General features: G+C 43.6%; 1 protein-coding gene across 2 annotated transcripts in view; it reads right to left on the bottom strand.

Annotated features, from left to right (window-relative positions):
* The window catches only part of ptprub (protein tyrosine phosphatase receptor type Ub), a gene marked incomplete at its 5' end in the record, with an annotated part of 145,161 nt that overhangs the window by 78,148 nt on the left and 44,323 nt on the right, over positions 1-22,690 (bottom strand). For both annotated transcript variants that reach the window (XM_080004954.1, XM_080004955.1), the window contains one exon: positions 22,419-22,550. In XM_080004954.1, the coding sequence (XP_079861080.1) occupies positions 22,419-22,550 (132 nt within the window). The remainder of the gene's footprint in view (positions 1-22,418; positions 22,551-22,690) is intronic.

Genomic DNA, 22,690 nt, shown 5'->3' on the forward strand with positions numbered 1-22,690 from the left:
CAGTATGGTTGCAACGGCAATATGGCTGTGGGTATAAAATTTAAATATAGATGGATACCCTGTAGAGGATGAATACATATGAATACAATAATATGGGCATGGAGGAGTGGGTATAAGTTATTACTATGTTATTACTAGTTAATTAAATCATGGTACTCATTGCAGTACTAATTATCTCCGGTCATTTCAGCGGAGGAGCATATTAAAATAAAATCGGTTGGTTGGTGCCAGTACAGTATGTGCACTCGCTGAGATATTCGGGGAGATGGAGACGGAGAGATATTCTGGGAGGTGGTGGGGGATGGCGGGAGTTGATCTCTGAGCAGTGGCGTCGCTACCCCCGACGCCCACCCTCCTCCTCCTCCTCCTCCTCCTCCTCTTCTTCTCCTCCACCCTTTTTGCCGGCACGAAGGAGCTTAGTCGCAGGAGGGTGGGAACAATGTGTAACCGCTCTTTCAGCAACAGCTCTCTCTCTCTCTCTCTCTCTCTCTTTCGCATTTCCTGGAGACGGTCATTGCGCTTTCTGAGGAGCGGAGAGAAGAGGGGAGGAGGAGAGGAAAGGAGAGGAGGAGAAGAGAGGAAAGGAGAGGAGAGGAGGAGAGGAAAGGAGAGGAGAGGAGAGATCCACTCGGAGAAGAGGACAGGGTCGAGGCGTGAAGACGGTGCCGCGAGGACCTTGACAGGGGTCAGAGCATCCCAGATATTAAAGTGGTTAAATGTCCCGCACTGCCCGGGCGGTGCCGTCGGGTGGAGGGGCGGTGCAGCTCTGACCTTGAGGCCGCTCCATTTACCTGCTACTCAACACCAGGTCACCGGCTGCGGAGCCCTTTGTAATCTCACCGCCGACTCATTATGGCGGTGAGAAAGGAAGAAAAGGGAAGGAGGCTGGGATGACCTGTAGTGATGGCGCCCGGCTTTTAAAACAGGTGGCGAAATGAAGTCACTCAATGCCCAATGCGCTGTGGCCTTTTCTGGAAATAACATCTCGGCTGGAGCGCCTCACCCCCTGTTATTATCAACACCGTGATTATACGCTTCCACCGTGAGCTTCAATAAGTCATCAACACTCTTGTTCTTGATTTTTTATTTTTATTCCCAGTGGCTAGGTTGTCGTTGTTTTTTGTGTGTGTGTGTGTGTGTGTGTGTGTGTGTTCTGTAAATTATACATCAATCTTTATTTAACAAATTCAAATTCAGTCTTCATTTGACGTTAGATGTCATAATTGCATTTTTCAGTCTCATCCCTCGTCGTGTAAAAAAAATAATAATATTTGATGCAAACCTAATATGTGATATTATGTATTTAATGTGGATTCATAATATACGTTTGTTTTTTTTACTTATTTTGTTGAGGCAACAAACTGTTTTCCTGTCTTTTCTGATTCCAGGGTGATATGTATTCCATCCCAGGAGACATGTAACAGGAGCAAATGAACAAACAAACCGACGGAAAAACAGCCGGTTTATGTTTGCGGAGCATTCCGATGAATCTTCCCCTTCTGGAGCTCCCATCAGACGGCAGGCTTTAACAGTAATATTATTAAGTCTCGTTCCCGTTCCTTCCTTACGGGACAGATGAAACACCCGACGCACAAAGAGCCACTTACACTCAAACTTTCCTGTTTGGGGTTTTTACGAGAGTAAGAAAGCGGGCGACAAAGTGGCTTTTTTTTTCCCTCCCCCAAATAAAGCTGTCATACATAAAATAAAACACAGGTGTTGCACCGGAAGAGCGAGAGCCAGAGAGAGAGAGAGATAGAGAGAGAGTGAGAGGGAGAGAGAGAGAGAGAGAGAGAGAGAGAGAGAGAGACAGAGGGAGAGGGAGAGAGCGCCGCGTTCTTCCACCGCCGTGCACATGCGGCGTACGCGGCACACATCTTAAAAAACCCTTTGGATGAATTATGATTCCGTGCACCGCGAGATCTGATAAAGCCCCGTCCGTCCCTTAGTGCCCGTCCCAAGGGCACGGTTACATCCATAACAAGATTAAGACTGATCCAGCACATCATAATTCAGGGGCGGCGCTGCTGGACCGGACACCGGTCACGGGCGGTGGGTGACACTATCTGCAGCGAGCCTAAACACAAAAGGTACGGCCAGAGAAACCAGGGGATGAATGAATAGCAGGAGGTGGAGCGATATGAGAGGTGAAGGAGGCGGGCGGGTCAGCCAGACAGGGCATTGCGGAGGAATAACACAAAGGGGAAGTTGGTCATTATGAGGAATGACGGCAAAATTTGACAAGGAACTGGGAGCGTCCGGGCCCGCTGTTCCCAGTTTGCCAGTTTCCAGGAAGCCTCCCCCCGGCTTCCTGAAAGCTCATCTCCAAGCGTCCCGCGTCCCTGTCTGTTCATCGCCTCGGTTCCACCAGCCACCGACGGCCAAATTAATCCAAAATAAAAGTGAATAATAAACATGGATAATTATCGTCAGCTATTAGTCCTTTGCCTCATTGCTGTTGTTGCGCCAAATGTAAAAATGCCAGATCCCAAGAAGACAAAGACATTATTTTAATCACATACTAAAATGTTTTGCTGCCATCAACCAGCATTAATACACTTTATAGCCACCGCCACAAAGAAGACAGATAAATTGTTGTGAAATTATATGTGAAACAGCTCGTCCCGAGACATGTTTGCGGAGATAAAAATGGACCTTGATTGAAGAATCACACGTTCCCAGTTTCAATGCGGGGCCATTAGTACTGTGTGACAATAATTACATAATAATACAATTTATCATCTCCATATTCCATCATGCTTAAATTGCAATATTGTCACATGGTGCCACAACAGTTTTGAAGTCTAAATAAATCATATTTAAATATGTCTAGAAGATTTAAGCTTTTTTTTTTATTTTATCTTTTTATTGAATATCACTTTTGGGTTTGCATAAAAAACAGTAGAACATTGTTCATGGTGATGAACCTCATGTGGATTATTTAATATGGGATTTTAATTGGAGTGGGAGTACTCACACCCCTAGGCATACTATGGGGAAAATTTCAAAAAGTGTGTTAATTTGAAAAAATATTGGTTATATATAATGTGAAAAAAATCCTAGGTTAATAAAAAATTGTATATGAGCATATGAGCATGTGTTACAACCTACATCTTTGCTATAACACAACACAACCTTTTTATTTTATGAGCACATTATCACTTGTTAGTATATGCACCACCCTTTTAATGTCCATGCACCTACAAAACACAAAACGTATGTCCATTTTCTTTTTTCTCTCCCAAAAAGGTTGGTGTGCCGGTGAAGGAGGTGCTCTACCTGACTATACAGTACCCACTGAATAATATGGATACTGTAAAATGAATGCAAGATCTGGCTGTTTAAGCAGCTTCTGCTTCCCCATGACTCATTAAAGATGTTTTCTCTTGCACAGCGATGCCCCCCCCCCCCCCATGCTCTCAGGTTAGAGAAACAGAAACCCTTTTTTTCCCGTATTTGAACATCTCGGATAAGGTTTGGTTAACATTTCCGCCGACGCCCCCAGAATCTGAATGTAATTAACTTTTTCTTGTGAGGATTTCTTGTGTGGTAACATCATGTCCCTTTTCCTCACATGGCGCTACCTGAGGGATCTGCGGGGTTAAGAGGAGCCCGGGATTTCCAACCAGTGCTAGAAATGTCACAATAATAATAATAATAATAATAATAATAATAATAATAATAATAATAATAATAATAATAATTATTATTATTATTATTATTATTATTATTATTGATAATAATAATAATAATAATAATAATAATAATAATAATAGTAATAATAGAATGTGAATTCGATTGAATCAGAATCAGTAAAGTTAATCAGTTAAGGAAAATTAACTGTCTACCTGAATTTCTATGTTCCAATGTGTCAATAGCTAGGTCTTCTGCATTAGCTGTGACATGTGTTATGACACTACAATACGCTTATGCTATGAAAGTTCCATAAAATGACCAAAAAAAGACAATTAAATGATTCATCAGAGTTATTTGTATGACGATCGTTAAACTAAAATCTCATGACCGACAGCCCCATTTCACTGGTAACTACAGATGATTAATTTAATCTAATCGTACTTTTTTAACCTATACTTTATGTACATCGGTATAGAAACCAACACAGACAGTGACGTACTGTATATAAAGGGAGGCGGCGCAACGCATTAAGATGTCCGACACATGATTGGAGGAGGAAGGGAGGGACCATCTGTGTCGGCTGCAGCGAAGCTGTCTCTATTGCGTTTGGAGAAATAGCCTAGCGAGCCTGCATCAGGGCACGGAGGATTGACAAGTTTTTTTGTTCCTCGGGCCGACACGCCACCTGAATGGCGGAGCATAATCTAATTTTCACCCTCCTCACATACTCCACTTCCTCAGCCCCATCTCTTTCTCTCTCCTTCTCTTTCTCTCTGCCTGCGTTGCCTGTCAGTCCCTCTTTCGCCATTTCTTATTTCCCTCACACGCATTCATTTTTCAAGTATCACTCCCAGTGACTTGTCGTATCTCAAATATGTGAGCTTATAATAGCTGTGATATTAGCTGTGTTTTTCTATTTTTTATTAAAAAGAGATCAACCTCAATGACCTTGTAACTGCTATTGATATTTAATGTCAGTCAAAAATTGAAAAACACCAATATTTCTATTCCTATACCATTATTTACAACTTCACTCATCATGCATTTTTATCTGTCCCTTCATTTGGAAAATAGACCTATGTTAAAAGGAAGAAATTAGTATTTATATTTTTCTTTTCTTAAATCGCCGACGCCTAATACATGCGATGACAGTAAATCTTATTTTCCAGATTCTCACGATGTCATCAGATACGCTCAATTACGTACAGCCAATCAGATTAAATCGTCATCAGGAAGCCACGCCCGCTCATTGAGCCGAGCTTGGCTCGCACGATCCTTTTCAATTCTCACCGTAGTTGGCGCTAGTGAGTAAGTTTGCTCCCGTCATTCAAAGTTCAGCTCGTGAATATTGATCGGGGCCGAGAGCGACGGGAAGTCACTCTGGATAAAACTATGAACAAAAACATGCTCGTTCACAATGTTGTGGCAGGAAAAGTGAAGACCGACTTCAACGTTGTCCTTGTTTAAACTTTGACGATCTTATCTACAGGCTGTCCAAACATTATGCTAAATGATCACCTTTACCGTGCCTTGTTTTAAAAAGTGCAGCCCAGAAGAAGGCGGAATAAAAAAATAACCAAATGAGGATCTGCGGGAGCCCGGGGGGCACCCAGAGCCGTTTCCCATTGCTTCTCTGCTGCCTTCACTCGAAACACTTTTTCTGATTTCTGTACTGAATTTTCATACTGGCCTCTTTTCTTTTTCTTTTTTTTTTTTAGGTGCTGGAATTGGCCTGTCTCCAGGTCGTTATCGCCTAAAGGAGAGGGCCCGTGGACAATTACCCAGGCCTCCGGAGACAGCTCGCTACAAACAAAGTAGAAAGGTAGAGCTATTGAGAGAAGGGCTAAGCAAGGTCTGGTTTTTGGATAATAAATGAAATCTAAATGGTGCTATTGTAGAAGGAGTCTGTGCCTTCCAGCGTTCAAAGGAAGATAAGGCCGCGCGTCAGCAAGTGTTGTCTTTTTGCCAAGGAGAGAGGGGTTGAGGAAAGGTGCTTTTTTTTTTTTCCACCGCAGCCTGCTTCCATTGACCTTTTGAATTGTCCTCCAGGCAGCTCAGGATCACCTGCCAGATTTGCAAGGGAGAGGGAGAGATGAGGGGAAAAAAAAGGAGGAAAAATGTACCCTCGCACATACACCTTGTACGGCTCAGTCCATCTCGAGGCTGACCGAGCGGACGGATAAACTGTTATATTCCACAGCTTCACTGCTAATGATATGTACTAAAAGATTATGATGCAATGATATAATGATGATGTTTTACTCGCCCAATGACTAAATCACCACCCTTGAGGTCTTGAGAGCTTCACTCCAGGTGGTTCACTCCGGAGGGATCTTCTGGCCCGAACGAAACTGGCTAAAAATCGATATTCCCACCATGAGAGTGCATCGGTATCAATAACCAGTAATATAGAAAATATAGAAAGGCGAGTTGTTTTGTGCTTCCCCAATTGCTCTGCACGCTGTATGTGCTGTATTGATCTGCACTGCTCCAAGAAATGAAGAGGATTCAGTTCCTCTTGGCCTGAGCCTTGACCTCCTTCCGTGCTATGTCTGCCCTACCTCGCCACAAAGCGGGGGGAAAGGTGATGAAATGCAACATTGTTTTGTAGCTGAATAAAACATTGTTCCGCCAACAACTTTGCAGAGAAGACATATTTTAGCCGCTAATGAGAGTCAAGAGATGGAGGCGCATGGTGCTGCAGATGTGCAGAGCAAGGTGGAGGCAATACAGCAACAGGCAATAACGCTGCGATTGGATTTTCATTAGCTCCTTGCTATCAATGGCCGATCCTATTAGTGCTTCAGCATGGCATCAAGCCACCGTGGTAAACAAGGAGGATGACGGTGGTGAAGGGTGATGCCGTCCAGCAACAAAGGATAAAGTTTGGGTCATTCACCGCGGCAGGAAGTAATTGAACAAGTCTGTCGCAAGAACGGACGGAAATGGGAAACTGGCGACCCTCCATGGAAGTCTTCCCCAAGCAGCACGCCCAGGGTTGTTTATCACAAAGTCCATAATCACCGGGCTACATGCACTTGAAAGATATTTGTAGTCGCTATCACTCTTTTCCAACTCAATGTTGCAGTGGTTTAATTGCATGCTTTGAGGCAGATGTCCTGGCGTATTACAATCAATAAAGATAAATCAGCATAATAATCCATGCGAAAATGGCCCTATATGCAATCTGCTCGTGCAGACTCTTATACACACAAACCGTGTGCACACACACACACGCACACACACACACACACACACACACACACACACAATATGCACACACTATTGCTCGGAATCCCTGTCAGGATGGTGTCAATAGATGCAATTTACATGGTCCTCAGCATTAATTTCAGTAATTACTCGGTTTGTTTAAAAGAGCCTTCACTAGAGCTAACCGCAAAGTTGTCCTCCCACACGATCGCTCGAAAAACACTGGTGCCCTCAGAAATTCTGCCAGATATCCCCATGTAGACGTTCATGCATTTGGATAAGTGAACGGAAAAAGCACCTTCTGCAGAGATTTAGAGGAAGAGTGTTTAAACCGCACAATGCATCCGCCAGCATCGTCCGTCGTAACCAAACGTTGATGTGAACCTTGGCCTCGCCTTGTGACTGCGAAGGCCTGTCTCGATAGGCGGCATCGCAGGAGGACTGCAGAGGCCGGCAGATAGACAGATGACATTAATTCTAAAACAGACTTCGATAGAGTACACTCATCATATTGACAGGTATACTGGATAAAGGCAAGAACACGACCCCTCCCTTTGCCAGGGATGTTTGCGTGATTAACGATTAATTGTCAATTCCCCGTTTTTTGGTCTCCGCTACAACCAGTTATCATTGTGACAGTCACCGTAGGCCTGACTTTAGGTCGTCATTTGGGCCAATCATTTTTAATTTTGTCATTCGTTTCTAAAGTTCCCATATTCCGAGAAGCAATTTTGTGTCATTGGACAACAAACCACAGAGGCAGTACGAGGAGTACGGAGCAGTGCTCCCGGAAAAGCTGAGAGTTTAGGGTCATGCTTGAGGCTACATCGGCCGGCGCAGGAATCAGATCTTTTAAAGATTTGGTACGAGGGCAAGGGACCCTGTGCTGGACGGAGGTGCCGAATGAATAAATCTGTCAATTTTTCTTAAACTACTCACGAAGAAAAACACCTTCCGTGGAACTGAAAAGCTCTGTTTGGAAACACATTGAGGTGTTTGTTGTTTTCCCAGGGATGGTGCCTTACTGCCTCAGCTTTTATTTAACCTCCCATCGATTGGCAGCCCTCCGAGCTGTGAGCAGAGTGAATTATTCCTGGCTCATTCCGTGGTGTTGGTCTGTAATCTGACATTCTTGTCCTGACACTGGGCGAGGCCAGGAAAAAGGGGGTGAAAAAAAATAAATAATAAAACCTTCGGAATATGGACCAAATGGCAGCCGAGCAGCCAAGCTGGCCGCCAGGCAGCCAGGATGGCTGTGGGCCCTAACAATCACTCAGAATACCTGGGGAATCTTCTGCTAAATACATTGGAAAGTAATTAAAAGAGGCAGAGAGAAAGCGAAATTCCTCTCCCCTTATTCCCAATGCCTTCTCTGTAATTCTTTCAACAAACACTCTCTCTCGCTCCCTCCCTCCCTCCCTCCCTCCCTCTCTTTCTGTGTCTTTCATATGTGATTGTACCTTGTGGGAATTAATTAAAGCTGGTTGCAGATGAGGGACCAGACAAGGTCCAGTATTGGACTGGTGTGTCCTCTGCCACCGTGCGAGCCTTACAGACAGCGCCGGGTGATGCAGAGCACTGCAGAAGAATCCCAGCTCACCCTGCAAAACATTGCAGCGGGAAGACAATTTAGCAGAATCCATATAATTGCTGGTCCGAAAATACCCTTGGATGATTCGGAAGAATACCTACTTATCGGAGGTCCACTGTTTCCGTATTGTCTTTTCGATTAATGGAGGGACCCGGAATACACCGCTTGAGAAAAGACATTCAAAAGGAACTGCGCCTCACGCCAGGCTCTAACATAGCTAACATAATCAATAACTAAAAATAAAAAAAGCCTTTTTTTTTTTTTTCCTCCCTCCGCGATCCCCCCGTGTTTCAAATGTCAATGGACTACCAGGAAGCAACTCCCACTTTCTTTTCACTCTTTGTTTGTCGGTGCTTTTATCCGCGCTTTACTTAAAAAGGATCTGAAGCTGTCAACTGCCAAGCTCAGAAGAGCGGCTCCGCGGCCATTAGACAGCCGCGCGCGAGCGCTGCGATTGCGTTTCTGTGTGTTCGCCACTCTGAAAGCCCTGCCAAGCTCTGGCCTAAGGGAGCTCCCGCGAGCTCAGGGGCAACATTCCTGCCTCCACAACCGAGCTGCATTCATCAGCCAGGCTGCCTGTGCTCCACAATACAGCCAGATGGATGGAGACCGGAGGATGCGCCGCCTGGCCACGGCAGGAGCCAAGTTCTGGTGTGCGGAAAATAACATTGGTAAAAGGGGAAAATACTCAACTTTCACCATTTTTGGATCTCTTAAATCGTGATGAAACCGTGAACGGCGTTATATGCTGTTGCAATACGGTGTTGGGAATTGTTATAATAGTGTTGGCTTTTGAACAAAAAAAACCTTGAGAACATACCCAGGTATGGTGATGCTCGTGGCGTTGCCGTCAACTCTCTCGCTCTGCCTCCTTCTGACTTAAAGCGAGGGGCGTCAGAGGAGTGTGGACACGTGACAGCGGGGTCATCTTTAGAATATTACAAGGAGTTTTGTACCTCACTACATTCCAAAAACATTGCATTCACTTAACATTAGCATTACGCAGCAATACACCTGCATACAGAAAATACGACCAGAGTGCCAAATTTTTGTCAACATTCTCAGATTCATGCACATTAAAATTAGAGCATACCATATAGTCCAAGTGCCTTTTCTATTTGCTATATCTATTTCATGAATGCACAAACTAATGATTTAAAAGCTCATATGATCTACCCAGAAGTGAAATGTCGGATGCATCATTTCTTTCTGCTTAGGGGTTCAGTCAAAGTGGTCATACTTCAGCCAAACTGCTTTCTTTTTATAAATGGAACCAAACTCTTGGATTTACCTGTCTGACATTCTTTTTTTTCTTTGTTTTTTTATGCATCTGTGGTTGATATACTGATCCATTTACCACCAGTCTTTACAGCTTCTGTAGCGCTTCGTCATGGGGAAGGTGATCGAAAAATAGCCCAGGTCCCAAAGTGGACGGCTTGGTTGTTAACCAAAACAAAGCTTTGCAGCCATCTGCCCGAAGTCCGCGGGTCTGGGGAGACCGGGCCCTCCGCTCCGCATCAGAAAGAAACAGAGAACAGACTGCAAAGCCCAAAGCTGGGATGGAACGCTGAGGGGGAAGGTCTTCATATGTCGAGGAGCTGCGGGGAGCGAAAGGCAGCGAGTGCCCACGGAGATGAGCCTTTGAACCGGCGAGCGAGTAAAACCCCAACGTTAGAGACGTCGGGGGACAGGTTCACCCAGATAAAATGATGAGTGATGGATCCACTGAAAAGGGCCTGAAACTAAACTATTGTGAAGAGGAGTAGCGATTCAAAATAAATTGTAAATGAAGTATTACATTCACCTATTTTTATTGAATGCATTTTGCTTCTTTTCTCTTTTAAATTTCTACTATTTCATCGCCTTCTGTTAATAGATTTGAGGTGAATGTGTATGAAAGGTGCTACACAAATAAAGGTTATTATTATTATTATTATTATTATTATTATTATTATCAGTAGAGGTACTAAGAGTAGTAGTAGTATAAACAACCACACTGTCTAAGACAGAAACATACACAAACTCCCACATCATTTCCCATTTAAATCAATAGTTTGAATTTTGATGTTAATCCTTATTTCCTACTCACCTGTGGAATTTAAATAACTTCTTCAAATGGCCTTAGTAGACCTCCATTGATGTATGACACATATGCATACATGGAGAGAATATGAATGCATGTGCGCAAATTAATACATCTTACATACAAATACAACTAATTTACCAACACAAAAACACAAAATGCCATGGGACATAATAACATGCGTACTTAAGACCGTGAACGGATGTGAGTCCGTCTTGCCAGGCCACTGTTTGATGCTTTTTCTTTGTTCCTCCAGAGTACAGAGGTTAGACCCACTAAGGGTCATGAAAACAGGATAAATCCAGCTTCTCCTTAATTAATTGTCTGCATGTTTGGCTAATAAATCTTAGCTATCTGCCCCCCCCATCGAAGCTGCAGATAGCAGCTAGTGGAATGCTAAACAGCCTGTGCCTTCCCTAATCAAGCCGGGATGAATGTTGAGGGAATATATCTGCTTTATTTTGCTCCTTTGCCTAATTCAATTAAAAAGATAGGCCGCTCTGTTTCAGTCGGAAATTGTTCAGCATCATTAGATTACCACCTAATAGACTAAGCTGGAATCTGCAGAAAGTTTAGGCATCGCAAAAAAAATAAATAATCTTCCCTGCGACGCTGGGTGTGAGGGGACAGAATGTCATCGGGAGGGGAGTGCATGGCATAGACAGGCTGACGGAGCAGACAGAGGAGTTGAGTTTTTTTTGTTTTTTTTTTACGATGCACATCCTGGTATTCGTGTAGCGTCCTGAAACATTTGACGGGGGAAAATGCGACGAGATACCTGAGGGCAAATGTGCCGACAGATACGATCACGGGGGCAGCAGAGGAGCGATGGCTGCTCTCCAAAGCATCGCAATACTCTCACCGTGCATGCGGGCAGACATTTATAATGCACCAACTCAAACTGCCATGTCATCTCTTTTCAAGTATCACACCACGGCTGGGTGTGAAACAACACTGGGGAGAGATGGATTTAGGGAAAGGGGGGAAAAAAACGCAGTTGGAAGAAAAACAAGTGAGCAGAGAACCTGCGTGGTACATTGGCAGTGGAAGAACGGATGGAGTTTGCACATACAGTACATGGATGGATAGATGGATGGGTAGATAAATAGATAGATAGATAGATAGATAGATAGATAGATAGATAGATAGATAGATAGATAGATAGATAGATAGAAAATAATGCGATATACAATAAACAGACGCAACCTGACATAATGGACCTAACCTGATATAACCTAACAGACCTAATATAACAATATAGACCTAAAAAAAAATTCAAATTCAAATTCAATTAATAAAAAAATGACAATGTACAATAAACCTGAACACTAACGGAAAGATGGACAAATATCACCAGTAAACCAAAAAAAAGACATAAACCTAAAAATGAATGATGAACAGTAAAAATCTGGCGATGCACAATAAACCCAATGGTAAACAACAAATATAAACCCAAAGATCAGCAATCAAATAAAATGAAAGCAGCCAAATAAAATGAAGTAGGTGAAAAACAGGTACGAGTGGAACTGAGGGGGGCAGCTGTGTTGGGGCCACGCGAGGGCCGAGCGGCTCCCGGCCACCGCCCGTCCCCGCCCACCTCAAAGGAAAACCCGTCGGAGGATGAGAGGAGAGGAAAAAAAAAAACAAAAAGAAAAAAACCTAAGCCTCCCCTTCATGAGAAAGTTTCTCAAACCTAATGCTTCCCACACTGCCGGATTTGGCGAATTCCCTGTTTTTGAGCCGGAATGAAAAACACGATAAGCAAGCACTATGAGGGCATAAAAGAATATGACTTTCCTCAGAAGTTACGATTATGGCGTTTTCTATGGCTCTCCGCAGAGAGCGCGGCCCCTCGGCGAGGGGACAAAGGAAGCCGCCGGCGGGAACTTCATAACGGCACTGTCATAATAAAACTGATACAGGGCTTCCACAACTCTGTTTATGGCGTCGGCATCAAATCCCCCAACCCAGCCCAACAAGAAGCAAAACAGCGAGGCAGGACAAACAGAAAGGAACTCAGCATTCTTCCCCGTTCCCCGTGCACGTACGCGCGTATCGGCGCGCCTGGATCCGCCGAGGCCATTCGCACCGGCGTTGGCTTTGCTGGGCACACGTTATCCTGCCCGCACATGGCTTGGATTCCCGGTCTCGCTCACATATTAATGCCTGAGCAAATGGTGGCAGACAGCTCCGAGTGCAGCATCCCCGGGGGTCATTAGTGGTAACAGGCCGGGAGTGCTCTGTGGAGACACCTGCTGTGGAGTGGAGTGAGGACACAACGCTCCGGCTGCTGCTGCACCACTCGCACCTTCGCAGACGTTTTCCTGCAGATTATCTGTATGTTTGTTTGTTTTGGGTTTGTTGCGGTTTTAATACTCAAAGCTAAGCAAATAGCATTAATAATGATAATAATGATAATAATAATAATAATAATAATAATAATAATAATAATAATAATAATAATAATAAAAATAATTGTAAATAAACAATAGTAAAATAATACTGTTATTATTATAATGGTTATGATTATTATGATTATTATCATCATAACAAATACATCAATATAATGATAATAACAATAATAATAACAATAATAATAATAATAATAATAATAATAATAATAATAATAATAATAATGATGAATAAATAAATAAACAATTGGAAATATTATTATAATTATTATTATTATTATGAATACATCAATATAATAATAATAATAATAGTAATTATAGAAAATGTTATTTAAAAAAATGATCAGATATGTCAAAATTGCTAAATAATTGGTAAACAATACCTCAGTAAACCTACAGATACAGCGTACTGTATATCATACAGCATATTAAAAACTCAAAGATGATGCATTTCCTAAATTCCCCTGTTCAAGCTCGAGGTACAATGCAGCTGAGTTCCTGAGCTGATCCTTATCTCTTATCTGTCGCAGGCCGGGTTCAGTGGAGCATGTTAATTATTCAATTAGTGCGGAGGGCGGCGATCAATTGAATCAAACCGCAGTGGAAAGGTTGGAGGAAACAGCTCCACCAATCATCATTTTTAGCTCTGTGTTTTAACTCGTGTAAATGAATGTTTACGCTCGTCCTGATCTTCGCCCTCACGCCCGGGTGCAGCAGCAGCAGCAGCAGCAGCGTGTGCACCAAACCCACTCAAGTGTGCAAACACACCTGAAAATACCCAATCTGCAAATGATGCTCAAGTTTCTTGTTTGCGTTATTTTAGTATTTTACAAACCATCGGTTTCACTCAAAAGCAACTTCTTAGAACAAACAGAAAAATGATTTAAGTTGCCGAAGTAATGTTTTTTTCATGCTCACCAAAAAATGTTTCTCTTCACATCCAATTTATTTTCCCCTTGTCATTAATTTTTCATGCTCGTTCATTATGCAATGAATTTTCATGTTTGCCTCTACAAAATGAATTTAAAATGACCATAGGTTTGAGTGGAAACAGGAAATGTAAATCCTGTAACCCAGTTCAACGAAGGATTAAGGTAATAACCCCTTGTATTCTTAATACCCAGCACTTAAAGGTTTACTCTTCATTTGGCAAAAGAGGGAAGCATGATTCATATAATACTTTGATGGGGGAATTGCTTCTATTTCGAGATAAATAACCCTGAAACACGGCTGAGTCACTTCCATACCAATACATATTCCATACAAAAAAAAATTATTGAACTGAATATTGTCAATGACTAATTACAGCCATTCCATCTTTGTTTTAACCAATTTCAGTGACCATTTAATATCAAACTGCTTCATAAAATCTAATTTAAAGGGCAATGGGATTATTATATGTAATAATGGGGGATAATAAAGTTTGGTGGAGCTTGAGAAGCTAATTATCTCACCCTGGTGGAAAGAAGAGCAGAAGAGGGCAGCACACTAAAACAAAAGTCACTCCATCATTTTGAATTGTAAAACAATAAAAGTTAAGGGCCATATATCCTACATTCTTTTTTTATGTTTTGATATGATTCCTTTGGTCATTAAAACCTTTCGTAAAAATTGTACATCGAAAAGAATATGTTTTGTTTTTTTTTCTAAAATGTTTCTTTCCTTACTGGGACTCCTCCTTATATTATATTACACAACATTATATTATATATTATTATGTTATATTATATAATGTGAATTAACTATACTTTCCTGTTTTACATTTGTATTACAGTAAGCTGATTTTTTTGGTCTATGAATTACCTGAGGAGGTGTTCCATATACCAAACAATCCCTTGTACCTGTGCATATTAGTAATAATTCTGTAATTATTCTCAAAAGAATCCTCATAATAGTTAGAATAATAGGCGTTACCATCACATGCACTGGAAGGGGTAACGCTTTTCAACATGTCTCTCCATGCTCAGCACAATGCTTAATTTGTCCACGTTTGGTTAAACAACGCTGTCAAAGTCTGCTGTTGGGATTAGTGATAAAAATGCCCAGCTCTTTTTTGAGAGTTGGTTCTGATGACTCAGTCAGTAGAACGATTTGAACAAAACGAACAAACCACTCAATCGAAGGAGTCACACCAGAGTCATTTTGAAGATCTGTGCGGGGCGGTCGAATCGTTTGCGAGTCCTGCGTCCATGCCTCACCTTTTTATTGCATTGTAGCTTGGTTCCTCTGGGAAAAAAAAGGAACCTGGTCACCTGGACTACATCATGTCATACATTATGGATATTATCTATCTATCTATCTATCTATCTAATATCTATTATCTTTTGCTATATGTCCTTCTCAAACCACCGCCACCACTTTGCAGTGCGTACGGACGATTTTGGCCCATCACTCCTTGGCCGGAAAACTAGGAATCGGGCAACAACTGGTTTGAGCACCATCACAAAATGCATAATAGCATCTAAGGGGAAAAGGGGTTGTATTTTATATACCGACGAGAGAACAATATATATATATATATATATATATATATATATATATAATTTTTTTATAATTTTTTTTTTTTTTAACACAGTTTAAAATGCTGACAAAGTGCGTCCTGCAGGGTCAACTCTATTGATTGATATTCAATTTGAGAATTGAGAATCTCTGCTGAGATTCTGCAGTCAACATCTGGCTTCAAGGCTGGACGGTCAATTTTCACACTTCTAAAGTCGATTTGTGACACATGTTGACACATTGTTTTTTTTTTTACTTCTATATTATTCTTTCCCTACATTTTCACTTTTTTTTCCCTGCACACATTTACTTTTACCCACAGGAGCTCCATTCCCATTCCCCTCCCCACAGCCCTGTGAGGGGCAAAGCCAGACAGGCGGCTGAATAGAGATCCACTGGAGTCAGGCCATCGGAGGACAGTGAAGAGGAGCCAGATGTGAAGCAGCGAATTTACATCCTGGCCCTCTAGCTGAGAGACAGGCAGCCATGGGAGGGAGAGCGCGAGACCATTGAGGCCTGATGTAATTTATTACTTATTGTGTATAATTCAAATATCCATCCATCTTCAGCTAGTGGTTGTGCTTGCATCAGGCCTTTCACATTCATTATCATATCAGTTAACACAATTAAATGCAAATGGTTCCACCCAGGAGCGGCGCCTACATATCAATTACTGACTATGTGTTGTGCACGACAAGAGTTATTATGTTAATATTGTTGAATTAGATTGCACCTGAGAGGAAACAAAAGTGAATGAGCACAGCGAGGAGGAAAAGCGGGAGGAGGAGAAAGGGAACCTCAGCCACTGGGTACTCGACGATGGAGACGTCGGAGACCGCTCTCAAATCAATATGCTTCTCATCAAGGCAGATTGAGCGCCGTCCACCGTGTGTGTCACCTGGAAGCTTCGCTATGCAGGAAAATGCATTCCACAGAGCTCCATAGGTGGAGAAAGTGGCATGTTTGTGCTGGATTAAAATGTGTCTTGCTGGAACAATTTTCGTTCCGGCTCTCCCTCCTATTCCCTGCATCTGCAGTAACAAAACCTATGGATGGAATTAGAGTGTTTTCTTTTTTTACCAAAGATTTTTTTTTAATTTTTATTATTGTTAATAATGTATCTTAAGCATTGGCCACTTCAAAATTACAACTTAAATAAAAAAAAAAAACACTGGGTCTCAAAAAAATGGTTGCCGACGACTTGTTTATTTGCTTGCATACAGAGGCCATTTAAGAAGGCCTAAAGCGTGACTGGCTTCCCCCGCTGGGACGTGTGGAGAGCGTCGTGGGCGCCTCCATTCATAAACCGGTGGTGGTTGTTAAGCTCCCACAGGAGAACGCTGCCGTGTTTCATTCCCCCTCAGCAAAGCGCTCTACCTTGCAATGAAAATGAAGCGTACACCGGAGAGCAGCAGCGCCATTCAAATGGCCAGTCAGCAACATGGTAATCACAAACGCACCGTTTTGACCCCGGCAGCAAAACAAGCGTCGGGCCACCGGAATGCCAATGGATGGAGTAAGACTAGAGTTTTGACGTCAACTTACTTAATCACAGAGCTAGTTCGACACTAACAACCGAATGGGTTGAAGGCTTAAAAAGGCATATCACACGCCGCATTCTGCCTCAATTGCACCGCCTGTTGTTCCCGTCTCAAACCGCCAGTAACGGTTCCGTTTTTCTTGTAACCGAGGAAACCATCGACACAAGTTGACATGCAATTTCCCCCTCGCCTGTGCTTTTCTAAAGCCTTTGCATTTCAACATTAGGAGGCGTGATTGTAATATTTATTCTCAAATGCCGGGAAAGCACCCCCCGAAGAAGACCTTTCTACCTCCACCTCCGAGACACCTTCACTGCCTTGCAGCGACCGCTTTGCTGCCTTTGACTCTGCTCTTTGCGCCGTCACACTGTTGCGCGTTCCCTAACAGCCTTAACATTTTCTTCACATTGCATCGATTTGAAAGGAATTTGAACATTTGAATACTTAATACTTAACTACTTAATATTTAACTACTTAATTCTTGCCCTCGATGTTCACCGTTGTGTACCGAACTCGCTAAACTTACCAAAGCACACAAATGTACACTCTGCATTTACACTGACGGTCCACAGGGACCCGATGTCCCCGTTTGTCCAGGCATTGTCCCGGTTTTCAACATTCACGACCATATCGTCCCGGTTTTCACCGCCATTAAAATAATGTGAAACTCGTCCCACTCATTATTACCTAGCCCAATCAATGCACCCACACTCTCTGAATTCAACACTGACTCGTCTGAATGTGTGCATCAGTCAATCAGTGTGTCGTTGTCAGGGCCGCCGCCGCCTCTGAGGCTTGTGGCTCCGTCTGACAGAATCTGTCAGCACGGTAACAGTTCGCTGTCACGCCGAAGAGAAAGTGGGTCTCCCCTAAAGAACGGCAGAGGACTTTCCCTTTTCATCGGGAGGAAGCTGTCAAACGGAAACGCTGCGTTCTGCACACGCGGCAAGAGTACGTCTTCAGTCGCGCGCGGTGTGGCGGCGGTCAATCTTAAGCGATGGCTCCAAGCGGGAAGCTGCGCCGTTAGCAACCTTCTTCGGCGGGCGGACGCCGATGACAGTGATCGGAAACAGGCAGCTCGGGGGGGGACCTTCGCCTACCATCTGGTGAAGCACAACCAGATTCGAAAACGTTATGATGGGCGCTGAAGGCGGACGCCGTGGATGTTGAACTCGTCTCTATTGCTGTCATCGCCTCAAACCGCGAGGCGGCGAAGCTAACTGAGGGGGGGGCGAGCGTCAAGGTCCCCGACTTCACATCAATCCCGGGTCGCCGACAAATCTCTTCGATGAAGTCCACAGTGGCCTCCTTTAACACGGTGGGCAGAAGCTGTCGGCCATTTTTGGAGGGAAGCGGAAAACCCAGCGTGTTCCGCAGGTTTAACGAGGCCCCCTCTCCCGTGCGACACTGACAGCTTGGTCGCGAAGGTTTTTTGGATTCTCTCATATCTTCGCTGCGTCCCCGCGGAAGAGCCGAAACAATTCCGTGCCCGTGTCAACCTCGAGCGCGCCGCTCTCCCGGCCACGAGAGCTGGATTTCCAGAGACAAAACCTCATTTCCCAGTGTGCTGAGACACCGTCCATGGCGTTGAAAGGTGCAGTCGGTGTTGTACAATTGTAATTCTTGTCCCCCGTCCTGATGGAAACGCCTCCGGTGCGTGCATGAGCGCCTACATGGGGGCGTGCACGAACGCGCGGTGCATTTCAGGGTCGCAGTTTGGGGCTCCCCAGCCCACCTACAGAAGTTGGGCTGGGGAAAACGCACTCCAAAAACGCGCTCCGAAAAGCAAAGTTTAAGAGAGGAATCTTCATGACACATAGACTAGACAAATGTCTATACAGTAATCTTCTCGGGTAATAATCTCTGATAATAGGAAAAAAGTTAATGAAAACTGTGAGAGAAAGTGTGTGCCTGTATTTGTACGCTCCACATTCTTGTATATTCTGTGTGAACCTCGCATCGATCACAATACCCGCTTCCCTTGCAAACTAAATCAATCACAAACTTCACAAAAAAAAAAGAGCTTCAACCGAGGCAAACTGAAATCTTGGAACGGATTTAGCAAATGAATTGAATAACGCCGGTATCGCGTTATTCAATATTCACTGTTTGGTATTCTGCCTCGGCTTTCAGTCGCCACTGAGAATTTTCATTGTGGCGCCTCGCTGATCACCAACGGGGACATTCCCGAAAGCAGGCGGAGCACGGGGTCACTTTCCAGTTTCCAGATAATGATACTTGGAAGAGAATACTCGCATTATGTAATTAGAGAAATGACATTTTAAAACGCACGGTCCACTTTCATAAGGGGTTTAAGCTTCTATTGCGTTCTCGTTCATTAACCTTTTTTTTTTTTTTTTTCCCTTTTCCCACGAGCTGAGTATTATCCATCAAGTGGTAGGTTGCCTTGGCTGCCCGGGTTTTGGGCGAGTCGCGCAGGAAGTCTGTTTGACTGTGATTCCAATTGTGCCGCCTGAGCCTTAATTACATTGTTAAACTGACAACCTAGTGAATAAAAGCCCTCCGGTCGTGCCTGTAAAGTCACCTTTAATTGGGAAAGCGTTGCAGCCAAAAGGGGGGCTGCATTACCATACCTATCTGCCGCCTGTTTGTCGTTTGTGTAAATACGTGAATGGGGGAGAAGGGGACATGAATTAGTCACAGTCCGCTGCAGCTCGACTAAAAGGAAAGGTAATTGGTGAAACAGGCCGCGTTGAGACCCCATGGCAACCCCGACACTATTACTTCCAAATGCGGTTTCTCTTTAGCATTAGACTAATCTATGGTGAGGGCTGATGTCCACAAATGTAATTAATCACCCCTCATGTTTTTTAAGAGCGAGGTGTGGAAGTTTGAGAGGATCTGAGGCCGAACGCTGCAGCGCGTCTATGCGGGGAGCGCTGCAATTACGTATTATCGTCTTATTTGGCGTGAGCTAAATTGGACCCATTTTCCAAGTTGGATACCTTTCAAGCAAAATAACAAAATTGACAACCTCTTCAAAAGTGTCAGTCTTTTTCTTTTTGTTTTGTTTTTTTCCCCACACCGCATCTCATCTTAAATTTTCTTGGACATTTGCTAAATTGTAATTGTAAAATTGTAATTGAACGCATTAATGAACGCCTTTCGAGTGGCATAACGCTCCTACTGGGAATAAAGCCTGGGAGATATGGCATGGCGCGGCTCAAAAGGGCATTTGAAACGTTCCCCATACATCGCACTGGCTGTGGATGTGTTAAGTGCAGGTCAACACTTTCTGTATTTTTACCGTTCAATAGCTCTGATGCACAGACCGTGCTCAAAAGGTTGTGTTACACTCTCAGCAGGAAAAAAATAAACTTTTGGCGCTTGGTCGGCAAAGGATGTCCCTGAATGGCGACAAACGATTTTTTGGTATAATGGTTATAAAGAGACTTTAGAGAGAGAGTGTCTTTACGTACAAATCCTTGTCTCTCGCACAAAACTAACCAGACTCGACATACAAACACACACACTCTCTGCAAGGTCATCATCCTGGAAGCCTGATTTGCATAATTAAAAAATAGGAGAGAAAAAAAAAAGCTAATGAAAAAAATCTAATTGAAATAAAAAGAATGTGATAAAACAGAAAAAAAAACTGTATTCATATATTGCACCGCGGTCTATGCCACTTAATTTTTTTTTTTACGCACTTTTCCCTTTTTTTATTGGAAATGTAGTCTAATTTCTCCAGGGAGCCACACGCTTGCTGCTATCTCAGCTGTGTTTACTAATCTTCCCCCGACACCAATGTTTCAGCCCCAGAAAGTTAATACTGGTCCAATGTAAATAGCCTTATCTCATAAATACAAGTTACCTCCCACCTCGGAGGCCCAGATGGTTGATAGCAAGACTCAAACGTGACGCATGAGCGGTAGCCCACACAGTGGGATTAAAAAGGAAGAAAAAAACAAACAAAAAAAAACAAAAACTTGCATATCAACAGTGAAGATAACCTTAAATTATACAATGACAAAGTCTTCATGTAATGACGCTGCCCTCACAATGCAATGTCAGGGGAAAATCACAAGTACCCCGCCTCGCCTATGCTCCCTATTTGGGGATGAGAAATGGCTTTGACTACGTGCCGAGTAGTTGTCAATAGCAGAGAGTGGGCCCTCGGAGTTTGACACGGCCCCGTCGCTTGCAACATACAGTACCTGCTTCCACCCACCTGTGTTATTCGGTTTTATTGGAAGCCCGAGATGGCCGTGAATGTCATCCAACGTGGCAGTAGATTTTAATTAAACCCAAAGGGAAAAGTATTAATTATCCTGTCACCTGACCTGAATTGGCTGCTGGCTGCAGGGAGATCCAGCCTTGAATGCTGATGATGGAAAGGTGAACACGGCTGAACAGTTTGAGATGACAGTCAAGATTCATCAAGTAAGGCAGGTATTCGTTTCGGGGGAAGGAGCCGGTGGGGAGAGAGAAGGAAATTGTCATCCTATAAATCCAAATTCTAATGTGTCTTTCCTTCTAAGAAAAATGTTTCTCCCTGCGGGAGGTTTTTTGGAACCATTGTAAAACCCTCCCCATGACTGATTGCAGTCCACCCTCCATCCCAAATACGTCATCCCAAATGAGACATCTAATTATATCTTGTCCTCTACAGTTTATTGTATCTTCCCATCCGTCCGTTTTAATCCACCTCCGTCAGTTCCAGCTGTACCTGCCACATTGTCTATCATCCAACTGTGTGTCCGGGTCTAACAAGCTTGTTATAAACGTTATATAAATGTTAATGTTTGCTATAAATACCTGCCTCGGTTCCTCTCCGGTGTCTTATTCCCACAACAATACCCATCCCTGAGCAATTGATGGATTGGTTATACAGGAATAAATCAATACTCTAATCACACTGTATGTCCACAGTGGGGGGAACAGAATCCAAATGGCACTCACAGTATTTCTGCAGAAAATATGTGAAGTCGCTAATGCGCTCTTTTCCCTCCCGGTTTGTGTTAATGGAGAGGCCGGAGAGGAACCATGGCAACTAAATCCGCGCTACGTCCCCACGTCCCAGCAGCAGATATCCACGGGAGGACGTCGCCGGTTTCCCTGCGAGTCTGTTTAACATAAAACCATCCCTGGAGTTTGCGAGGAGGCAGCCGCCACTGGCTTTCCTCCTTGATTAAAGCTGATGAATTATGAACGCTGTGGACGTTCAAGGCTGATTTGCACTCAGTCGCAAATTCCTGACGCGTCGGCCGGGGACGTATGAAAAATAGAGCGGGCCTCTGTGCGAGCCCAGGCACCCGGCATCTGACTTGGCACAAATCAGGGAGTGCTGAGCCTTTGCACAAACAAGCATCTTTTCCTTCGGAATAAGACGATAAGACGATAAACCAGGGTGTCAACCGAAAATCACCGATTTGCCTCCACCTTAATACTCGCTAAAAAGACGTGTCGGGGAGCAGGATTCCTACCCCGCAGTAGGTCGGAGCTGGCGTGCGCTGCATTGTGGCTCCTGAACAGCTGCCAGTCAAAGTCGTCCTCCTCCCCCTGCGTGAAGTCGCACAGGCTGGGATCTGAGTCCTCATCAAAGGTGCAGCCCGCCACTACGGAGAGAAAGAAAAATATTGATTATTGAAGACGAAAAGGTTTCACCGTTTCATGTTCGGAATTCAGAATCCAAGCCACACTTCAGAGGTTTTTCCCCCATAATAGCGGGGAAAGGGCGCATGCTGTCGGAGTCTTT

Source organism: Zeus faber (genome assembly GCF_960531495.2).
Source record: "Zeus faber genome assembly, chromosome: 8".
NCBI lineage: Eukaryota > Metazoa > Chordata > Actinopteri > Zeiformes > Zeidae > Zeus > Zeus faber.